The 11,224-nt window shown below is 41.2% G+C and overlaps 1 protein-coding gene across 1 annotated transcript; it reads right to left on the minus strand.

The window, feature by feature from the left end:
• Nucleotides 1–2,082: 2,082 nt before the first annotated feature.
• dusp5 (dual specificity phosphatase 5) lies at nucleotides 2,083–7,341 on the minus strand. The gene is made up of 4 exons (XM_029441708.1): nucleotides 6,854–7,341; nucleotides 5,841–5,980; nucleotides 4,921–5,140; nucleotides 2,083–2,855 (listed from the first exon to the last, which is right to left on the minus strand). Exons 1-4 carry the CDS (start codon nucleotides 7,215–7,217, stop codon nucleotides 2,449–2,451), a joined length of 1,131 nt encoding a protein of 376 aa, XP_029297568.1. The 5' UTR covers nucleotides 7,218–7,341; the 3' UTR covers nucleotides 2,083–2,448.
• Nucleotides 7,342–11,224: the final 3,883 nt, after the last annotated feature.

The raw sequence follows: 11,224 nt of genomic DNA on the forward strand, positions 1-11,224 counted from the left end.
AGCTGCCTAAACAGGGCGTCTCCTTGGCTGAATTTGGAGATAAACTCCCCTTCTCCACTATACTGGAGAAGCTGGGAATTTAATAATCCAAACTGAACAAAATATTAGAAATTGATGCATTCAAAATTGGTGAAACACTGAGGCAGAAGAGAATAACATGGAAAATGGCGGCGGGGGCGGGATAGAATGGACCACGTCATTACGTAAAAACAGGGTTGTAGTAATAAACACATACTAAATGCCGTATGGTAGTGAAATATATTAGACAAAAATTGACAATATAAAAATACCATATTTATTACTACAGTATCTTCAATCGTTGGTGTTATGTGTTCGTATGTAAATAACAGGTTGAACACGTGTGCTGTGTACTTACCTACCAATTTGTACAGCTGGTACAGTCTAGCTGTCTTCTTGGCGCCAAACACAGTAAAGAGTTGACGATAGAGTACAAGCTGCAGTCAAGTTGAAATCAATCTTATCAATCGACAAAAAAATGTATGCTTACTGATAATCCCCAAACTATATGTTTTATTATTTCCTTAGAAAGCATGTCACTCTTTTTTAAATGGGGATTTTGACTGAAATGCTTTACTCATGACTTTTTTAGTTGTGCACAAGTTTGTATGGCTTGAATTGCACTGGGTTACACTGACTTGATAAATAATTTGGACATAATGCAGTCTGACTATGAATGTAAGAAATGTTGCTTATTTCAATCTTCTCATAAAGGCCAACTCCGTCACTGCAGGTGTCACTGTTGCCTCTTCTGCTGTAGTTTATTTAGGCCTGTCCTGTCAGAAATTGTACTCTAAAAGCAATGTCTTCAAATTAGTATTGAGTGTGTTAACATGCACTCCAGTATCCTGGTTATCTCCCAGTTTTGTGTTAAGAATGTAATAATCATCATATTCATATTCATAAACCAAGATAGGCTACTATGGCATGCAGTGGTGGAATGTAACAACATAGCCTAGTGTACATAAGTACACATTTGAGGTACTTTACTTGAGTATTTCCATTTTATGCAAATGAATAGCCACTATATCTCAGATACAAATGTTGTAGCCTACTTTTTACTGCACTACATTTGTCTGACAGCTACTTTAGTTAGGCTACTTTTCATTTTACAATTTTTCATACCCTTCCCGTCCAGTGAAAACCATGTATCTCCAAATATTAGGGATTTTGAATTAGTTTTTTTCTAAGAAACTGAAGAATCAAGTTTTTCTTTATGGGTAAATTAGTCTTAAAATAAATAAATAATTTAAAATTCCTCTTGGATTAAGTGGAAAATCATCCCAAAACTGAAAAACAGGGCTGTTATTCATTACAAGTTGACCTTTTAAACGGTTCTCACTTGACAGTGAAGCTACAAACATATGCTGATTTTATAGAATATGATGCGTTGCTGCAGATTAAACGGTTGTAGTTTAATTTTGATTGATACTTTTAACTACTGTATATATACAGTAGTTAAAAGTAGCACATCCTTAAAAATGTACAGATACACATTAAGCAGAGTAGCAGCATACCCTACTAAGCAGCAATATAAATCCAAAAACATCATATATAATAGTAAAACACTGACAGGTAACATTTTACTTTTGCTTTTTTATGTAGCCTACATTATGCTAATAATGCTTGCATACTTTTACTTAAGTAACTTTTTTGTAATGCAGGACTTTTACTTGTGGTGGAGTGTTTTTACAGTGTGATATTGCTAGTTTAACTCAAGTAAAGGATCTGAATACTTCCACCACTAGTGGCATGTAAACAGTTTGTCCAGTGTATCCAGTTTTCTGAAGTGATTGAGATGGTGAGAAGACACAAAGATGATCAGAAACGTGGATACCGTTAGAATCAGGGATATGAATAAATAGGTTTCTTATGTTCCATGTAAACATTAAACTCAAATCTAAACCGGGATCGTTGATTTTTCCTCTGTCATGTTGTTCGAGGGAATAGGCCTGCAGTAAATGACTTGGAAATAGTTCACATGTAATCCCATTTGCCTTCTCAGTTATTATTCACCTTTCAACTACCACAAAAATAATGCTAGAATGATAACATGACAACAACTTTATTGTCGTGGTGAAAACATTTATTAAACACATATTAACATCGACATTATTGAAAAGAATCAGACAGACAATTCTCAAATAAATTAGGTTTAAATGCCTGACTGTATTTGTGAATAGGCATAAATCACAATATCAACCTAAGGCATGTATATTGCAGTTTATCACTATGCTGTGTTGTTTCATCGTAGCAGTACAGAAGACAGGAAAACAATGTCTGTAGCCCATAGTTAAGTCTCATCAACTGAATACTATTATCTTGAATCTTCTGTTTCTGTCTATCTGCTCTGCCGGCTTCAACACGAGGCACACAGAGAGCATTAATTTTTATTTTTTCAAGTAAGACTACAAGCAGTCACAGTTCATTTTAAGGCAGTGCAGTCATTGGGCTCAGTTTGAACTGGTGGTGGACCGGGGACTGCAGGCAAGAGGTAGGGAGGGTGAACACAGATGGCTCAAAGTTTTTGGTGTTGAAGGTGGTGTTGAAGTCGTTGGCAAAAAAGGAGGCGGACTCCGGGATGCAGGGCGTGGCAGGTTCAGGCGTGGCGGCATGAGCAGGGGCCGTGGAGAGGACCTCTGATTCAAACTGCAGCAGCTGACCCATGAAGCTGAAGTTGGGTGAGATGACTGCCCGGCACTGCTTGATGATGTCGAAGGCCGCATCCAGCCGCAGCTGCTGCGTCCTCATGATGTAGGCCATGCAGATGGTAGGTGAGCGGGAGATGCCTGCTTCACAATGGACAAGAACCTTTCCTCCTGATTGCTTCACGTGATCTGGAAGGAGAAGAAGAAAGGGACAATGCAACGTTAATGATCTGTGGTGACATTGATGCACATCAACTGACTGTTGCACAGAATCCAACCGTGCATTAATTTCATTATATATTCATATATAATAATAACATTTTAAAGTCAAGTTATGTGGTGGAGAGGTTAAAATTAATCAACAGGACATTTTGAACAGTGAATACTAACAAATGAAAAATCACTTTTTATCTGTGTAATAGTTTCTTACTCGTTACTCTCTCTTTAATTAATGCAAAAAATTTTCTTCACTTCCATTTAGCTTTATCTCTCTCTCGTCACACACACGCAAACAGCAGCAGGATATAAGGGGCAAATAGGAACATCAGCCTTGTCAGTAGACTACACCTCATTTGTAGGTACACAGAAATGTACACACATCTTATACCAGTTTCAGATGGGCACGCACACTAGTGAGGCCTGTCTGAGTCACAGAGTGCAGCTGTACATGAGACTCTCCTACACTGCTGTGGGGGTGCTGGGTGCTGCTGCAGAGCTCACTGTGTGCTCTAACTCAGAGTTGTAGCACTCCTACACACTTATCTGTATGCTCTAATGCCCACACAGAAATCGACTGTCTCATAAGTGTCACTCACGACACATTTCAAGATTTTGTTAATTCCTAGAACTGCTGCACACACCTACACGTCTGCTTTTCTGACTGTCTCATCTGTTAGAGCCGCCATAACATAGTTCCACAAAGCCACCGCAGACGCAGACTCATCTCTCTTTCCATTAAAGAGAAACAATGAGGGCCACATCTTTCTGGTTCTTAGAGCCACTGATTTCTGACAGCGCTGATCCTCGATAAACCTACATGAATGAATCATGAACTTCCCATCTGGAGTGGAGGATGGTGGGGTGATAAAAAAAAGGAGTGACAGCAGGAGTGGGTCAATAATATTTATCATCTCCTCCCTGACTGTACATCCGTCACCATGCCTGTCAGAAGGGTTTCTGATTGCCGATTGATTTTCGTTTGGGACCAGGCTGCAGCCCGGTGATTATTTGTGTGCACCGTAATCACTTGGCATGGTTGATGAACTTTGGTGGCCCTCTCTGAATGTAGGCTAAACCTGAGCAATTTCCCTCCTTATGTATTAATAGATGGCTTACACAAAAACACCCTAAATGTAGGCTGCATCCCCAAACAATGCACAATACCAACAATAGCAGCCACCCAATACTGATCAGCCAAGCTGCTCGTGGGTGAGCTTTGTCCTTGGTTATGCCTGCCTATAAATAGCCACCAGCACATTATGTGCATCTTTTGATGCTGCTGCTGCTATTATCCAGCACCTCTCTTCTCTCCCACACACTCTCTTCTTCTGAAACACATCCACTGCCCCACTGCCCTGTGGTCTGTCAATATTTCCCACCTGCGAGCAACTAACAACGACGCTTTCTCAATATGTGTCACTCAGCTGGCGTTTATCCTCCACCCAACCATCATAAACAACTGTGTGTGAGTGCCAGTCAACCCAGAACCTCCTCCACCGGGCCATTACTAAACACGGACAGCTCACCCAGTTGTCACACTGATTGACCACACCCGGCAGAGTAAATCCACAGAGATTAAAGCCTGGGAGGCGATGACAACATGGGAGTGTCTTTTTTAAGTAAAGGCAAGGGAGGGCGTTCAGAGGGGGACGGTGGAAATTAACAAATCCTGAATGAAAGCTGGCTGGATATGTTAGCGAGGGATTGAATGAAGGCGATCAAGTTAAACTGCTTACAGCCGGGTTTCTTATAGCCCTCTATTTGTGAATGGAATAATGTGAGAGTCAGCCACCAAGGCGGATTATTTGAAGACGCATCTCAAAAATAAACGCACCTATGTATAGGAGACTCAGGAGGTGATGTGGCACTTTAAATATACAGAAGTTGATGTCGTTCCAGGAAAAGACTCCATCTTGGTGGTGGTGTATTTATTTCCCGTAGCTAGTTTGAGTGACTGAACTATGATATATATTGTGGATAAAATATTTGGATAAATTGTCAATAAAAACAACGATGTTCATTCCCTTCAACTCACCAATAAACTCTATGGCCTCCTGGAAGTGGGAGCTGATGTCGGCCATGTGGTTGTCCTCCACAGGGATCCACTTGTAGTCATAGTGGCCCTTGGCCGGCTGCAGGTCCCTGCGCGACACATTGAGCAAGGCCGTGATGTGAAGGTCGCTGAGATAGTCCTGTCTGGAGGCATGGTAGGCACTACCGAGGTAGAGGAAAGGCAGGATCTCTACGGGTTTACCCTGAGAGGAAGAAAGGGGGTGGGGGTGAGAAAAAAAAGAGATGTGAGTTCATGTAGATAAGGACTGGAATACACAACATAGTGTGATTTCACGGCCACCTAACAAGACATAACACTGGACCCCAGATCTCAATGCATCTGCTTTAATCCGCCCATAATCCACCCCTGAGAAAAAGGGTCCGAGCCACAACATCCAAACACCTCTCAGTGCGATAATCTGCAGCGCAGGACATTATGTTCATCTGCAGACAATAGGCACATGGATGCATGCAGCTGGACGGATGGATTTCTCCTATTATGTAAACCATTATGTTTAAATAAGCCACAATATGTCAACCCGGCACAGTAGAGTGTTCTTTGAGATGTGAAGCTGCCACATGCTTTCTATTTGGGCAGTGGAGGACAGAAGAAAGGTCAGAGATGAAAGAGTGTTTTTCTCTATGGGGTGTCTTGATGTCTGCTGGGCATCATTGAATGGCCTCTCCCTTTTAGGGCCAAATATGAGATGGCCGGGGAGCAGTGAAGGTCAGAGAATATCATATGTATGTCGAGAAATATTATGCCAAATACAAGTCTCTATGATGTCAGCAGGGCTTGGATGTGTGCGTGTCTTTTTTTTTATGAGGTTAAAATGAAAACGGGCAGTGGATGTGTCTGCATGTGTAGGAGAGTGAGGCGTATTGTAAAGGGTGTTTCCATACCTGATCGTAATCTGGTTTGTGGTGAGAAAGCTTCTCGCTGTGGTTGCTGACTCTTTTCTCGGTTTCAGTTCCGCTCTCGTCGATGGTATTCACCTCAGTGCAAAGTTCAGGGTATTGAGAGAGGAAGTTTTCGTATCCTCCTGTGAGAAAAGGGGGGGGGGGGGAAACCATGAGCACATAATGTAGCCTAATAATAAACAAGCTTAGAATATTTATTCCTGTAACCCCAACACACACACATTCACATCTTGTGAAATGGTTTATGAAACATGTGTCAGCAGCGGATTATAACCTTTATAATCTGATTAAAAGCGCCTAATTAATTACAGGAGCCTGCAGTTGAAAGACCGGTAATCCTTTAAGGGGCAACATCCTGGGGACGCAGAGGTGACAGACGGAAATGGATGTGTTTCAACACATTATCCTAACCCCGATGGTTTTATTTAGCTAAAAGAAAAGGATTTAAATGTCCTTATTTCTTTTATTATCAATGCAAGTCATTGGACCAATAATGTGCCTGCGTTTCTCTCACACTGACTCATCCGCTCCGTTGACCTACGCAGGACATTTATCTCTCCAATAAGACAGACAATAAGGATAATGAGAAAATATGACAAAAACAAAAAATATATCTAACTCGGTTTTAGATATATCTGGATTATTATGAAAAGTAAATTAAATATAAATAACAAATGGCAAAAATGAGGACCGACGAGAAGATAGCTCTGGAAAAGAAAAGTGGACAATCATTTATTTATACCCCACTGACTTCAGTTTAAGAATATATGTTTTACTCCTTTTTAATTTGTGGGGCAGAAACTACAGCCGAGACTACACTACCTAAAGTTAAATCCCCAAAACAAGACTAAAAGACACTCCTCTAAAAATATCATCATCGTGCTGGTTTTCTTAACAATTATAATCGATTCCTGACACAAAAACGACACAAACTGATATACTCTATTATTTGTTCCTCTCTGGATTAAAACAGTTTGATTTCACAAGGGTCTTACCTTTCAGGAAACAGATGTTTGCCCCGCTCGCTAGATGAGAGAGAGTGTTTATTACTATTTGTGCTACACTGTCCTTCTTCAGTTTTTGCCAGTGGGACGTCCGGTCATCCAGAGCTACGATAGCCGATATGCTTCCCTCCCGAAGCCGAAGCAGGGACCTCTCATCCGGGATGACAAACTGCAGAGGTACCGGTCCTCCTCGAGACCTCCGGACCACCACTGAGTTGAGATTGACATTGACAGAGCCTTCGATGTTGGAGTTCGTGAATGAAAGATAAGGTCGGCAATCCACAATAAGGCAGCTCCCGCTCTCTTTCCTGATGATTTTCCTCAGACGCCGGCAGTCTATGCTGGTGACTTTCATTTTGACGCCGAGGAGTTGTTATTATTGCCTAAATAAATCAACTGGAATACTCCTAAACGGAGGATACGGGCGAGCGATGAGTCCCGTGCGCGTCTGGGTACATGTCCTCCAAGGGGATTCCGGCCGATCAGTTTTATGGAATGGCACCTCCGGCGCGTGACGTCACGAACCATATATGGACACCGGCGAGGTGCGATCGCAGCAGAATAAAAACGCCCACATCTATGACGGGCCTGTGACTCCACCCCTGGTCCTGGTAAACAAAAAGCCTACTACTGAAGAGTGTTTGTTTCAGCTGACACTCAGTGTGTGTCTACCAGAACCCGTCACACTGGTCCTTTTAACTTCTAACTTTTGTGGACAACCACCAGAACGACAGAGTATTAATAATACTGGATTTCCCCTGACTAAAGAAAGGATGCAATGTTTTGGAAGGATGCAATCAAACACAGCCAGCCACAATTACAAAACTGTATACAAAGCAACACAGTAAAAGTCTTATTATTTTCGGTATATTAATGATGTGTTTTTTATAAAATCGTGACATTTTAAGTTTTATCAGGTGGATGCTTCAAATAAACCCAGTTTTTTTTACTGCCTCTTCATGCACAGTACATTATTTGTTATCTTATGCTCTCATAAAAACTCATATTGACTGCCACACTCACTGTACTTATTTGTTAAGGCTACTTATGAATAATCTTCTATTTAGTACTCAGTAATGAGGGGACTGTTTAGGAGAGCTCAGTATCTGACAAAAACAAACTTCCGCTCAGTCCCATGTATAGCCCAGGGAACCTGCCTTATATCCCTCAGTATGTAAGCCTAATCTGCCAAATGAATTAACAGGTTTAAACGTCACAATGCATGCACTCACATGACGGGCAATCAATCCTAATGTGCAGCTGGGTACTGTGTTTGGGCTCAGTTAGTATGTGTGTGTGTGTGTGTGTGTGTGTGTGTGTGTTTGCATTCAAATATGTAACTTTAGCCCTTAAATCCAATTGAAATGATTTTGCATTTACTGCATGTCATGCCCAAAAGAGAAAGAAAAGTGATATCAATCTTCTCATGTAACTTTCAGCAAGAGACCAAACAAGTGAATTTTCTAAAATGTTGAACTATTGCTTTAGTATTTTTAAATGACAATGACTACTCACTGAACTTACTGAAGCAGTCAGTAATAGCCAATTGGCTAATTGTACTGTTAATGTGAATCTCTGAGTCATTACATACAAGCCACACTTAAATGTACCATATACATAATGTAAACAAGAACACTGAAAGCTTCTTTGGAGAAATCAATCCAACAAATATGTGTTACATCATGTGTCTGCTGCATGAATGCGGGGGAAGAAGAGCAAAACAGAGAGAGAGAGAGAGAGAGAGAGAGAGAGAGAGAGAGAGAGAGAGAGAAAGAGAGAGGGAGCGAGAGAGAGAGAGAGAGAGAGAGAGAGAGAGAGAGAGAGAGAGAGAGAGAGAGAGAGAGAGAGAAAGAGAGAGGAGAGAGAGAGAGAGAAAGAGAGAAAGGAGAGAGAGGGAGAGAGGAGAAAGAGGAGAGAGAGAGAGAGGAGAGAGAGAGAGAGGGAGAGAGAGAGAGAGGGAGAGAGAGACATTGAACAACAACAGAAATGTGACAAATGGACAGACACCATAAAATAAAGAAACAATACAGCCCAAGGCCATGACTGTATCATTCTGTAATGGTGAAAGGACTCCTCTGCATGTGCTGCTGTGCCTGGCTAGCTGCCTGTCTGTGATTGAATGAAAAAAAGAGGCAGTTATGGACGGACAGGTAGACAGACAGACAGATGCACTGTTAGATGAATGGGACGTGTTGGGGTTGGGTGGCGAGATGCCTGGTGGCGGCTGAGGATTAGAGGGACAGCAGGCAGCGTGCCATATGGTCCAGTCTAATCTGGGCTTGTGACATCATGGCTAATGAGCGGGGAGGCCCACCATCCGCTTCCGAGCCCTCATTTCATGATGGGGTTTGTCAGTGTCAGCTGTAAATAACAACAGTAGACCCACACGAGCCAGATAAGTTTTATATTTCTCCCCTCTTTATCCCTCCTCAGGTCTCCCCTTCCCTCCCTCTCCTCACTCGCTCTCACATCAATTAAATGACAATATCATTTAAAAACCTTCAACGTACATTTGATCTAAGATTAAGCTACATATTTATTTTAGGATTGACTGGTGCTTCACTCTAACATATTTAAATCGTGGAACCCTATATTTCCGATTTGGTAAATATTATTTAAATGTCACGCACATGCAAGAAATCTAATAAGAAATAAGAATTATGCCGATTCTATGTCCACATCCAGTGGGAATGTGTGTAACGTATATCGCTTCTACATCATGCATCAAAGGGAGCTGACGTAACGATTTCATGGAGTTCACAACATCACGGCCAGTTGTTTTCACCTGCGCTGCTGTTCTCATTAACGTAACATGAGGCGAGTGTTCTCACTCCCCAAAGGAAAAACAATAACAGCAGGCTGGATGGAGGGTGTGAGAATATCCACAAAGTAAAATGAACGCAAGAAAATGTTACACTTTTAGACGTCAACAATATGTGACGTCCAGTGCTTTCCAACAGTTGTATCATGGTGAAATGTAGCAGTTTAGTCTCCGTTTGGTTCAGTGTCTGCTTTCCATTCACCTGCCCATCAATCAGAAACAGAACCTCAAGTCTTGTGTTTGCACTGTGGCTCCTGCCTGTGGAGAAATCTGCGTTTCTGCCTCATCTATAATTGATTTCTTGCCTTTCAGTGCTGAACTCTGATCCAGAATGGTGGATCTAGAAATAACCACTGTGTTTTATTCTGAGGGATAAGTCCAACTGTTTACTCTTATTGTGTACTATTTCAATATTTCCTGCGTGCAAACTTCACTGTACTGTTCAGGTATTTTGATATCAAGCCACACAGTGTACATTTTGCCCAGTTGTTTGCAAAAACATAGGAAGAAAAATACAAATAAATACCTTTTCGTCTAACTTGAGCACGTTTTTGTGTTTGTGTAAGATTTTAGCTTTATGGAAAAGAAGAGGTGCATGGCTGACTCAAAAAATGCAAAGCGATTTCTTCGCCATATTTCTTGTTTGCATCGTTTGTTAACAGAATAGGTTATACTGCAGCCATCTTCATGAGTCTGTTTTTTAGTGCTGCATGTCACAAGACCTTTTATTTACACCAGAAAATTACTGTTGGCCAAACTGAATTAGTACGGTATGTAAGTGCGTCAAGTCAGTTCCTGTCCAGAATCTCCCTTTTTCCATGTGACTTATAAAAAGCACCAAAACACAATAGGTCGCCTTCTCCGGGACCTGCACCCCCCTCCCCTGACTCCCCCCTCAGCTGCACAGGTGCTTCCTGATTTGCTGACTGAGCCTCCAGATGATGACACTGTTTCCTAACAAGGCCCACATTATTACATTACTCATCTCACTTCAGCTGACCACTGAGGACAGCAGGTTGGAATTTCACTCGGGTAACAAAAATGACTCAAGTGAGTTTCAGTGAAGAGCTAGTTTACAATTTAATGTAACAAGAGCAGTCATTTCTGGGAAAAGCCCCCCCACATAATTAAAAATAACTAATAAACTAAGAACAGCATGGGAACACAGTGTTTTGAAATGGGTAGCGACAGTTGAATCAAAGTAAGTATGGTCATTACTGATAAAAAAGGAAAGAATAAGAATATATATCATTTCGTTTTTTTCTTATCTTTTTATTTATAATATATATATAATTATTTGTAATGTTGTCCACTCTGCCCTACAAGTAAACATTTGTTGTAATGGCAAAACAAAATGAAATTAAAATTATTTTACTTCTGATACAATTAGTTTTTTTAATAGAAATTGGGAATTTGACATTAAAATAATATGAAAAAGTCAGAAAATATATACCTGTGTGTGTGTGTGTGTGTGTGTGTGTGTGTGTGTGTGTGTGTGTGTGTGTGTGTGTGTGTGTGTGTGTGTGTGCGTGTGCGTGTGC

The sequence above is a fragment of the Cottoperca gobio genome, chromosome 1 (assembly GCF_900634415.1).
Source record: "Cottoperca gobio chromosome 1, fCotGob3.1, whole genome shotgun sequence".
Lineage (NCBI taxonomy): Eukaryota > Metazoa > Chordata > Actinopteri > Perciformes > Bovichtidae > Cottoperca > Cottoperca gobio.

What these genes read in the sequence shown, in the direction of transcription:
- dusp5 (XM_029441708.1), bottom strand. Translation starts at nt 7,217, where the DNA reads ATGAAAGTCACCAGCATAGACTGCCGGCGTCTGAGGAAAATCATCAGG. An exon ending in ACAAACCAGATTACGATCAG is followed by an intron (nt 5,141 to 5,840) that starts GTATGGAAACAC and finishes TCTTCCTCTCAG; the next exon opens with GGTAAACCCGTAGAGATCCT. An exon ending in GGAGGCCATAGAGTTTATTG is followed by an intron (nt 2,856 to 4,920) that starts GTGAGTTGAAGG and finishes TTCTCCTTCCAG; the next exon opens with ATCACGTGAAGCAATCAGGA.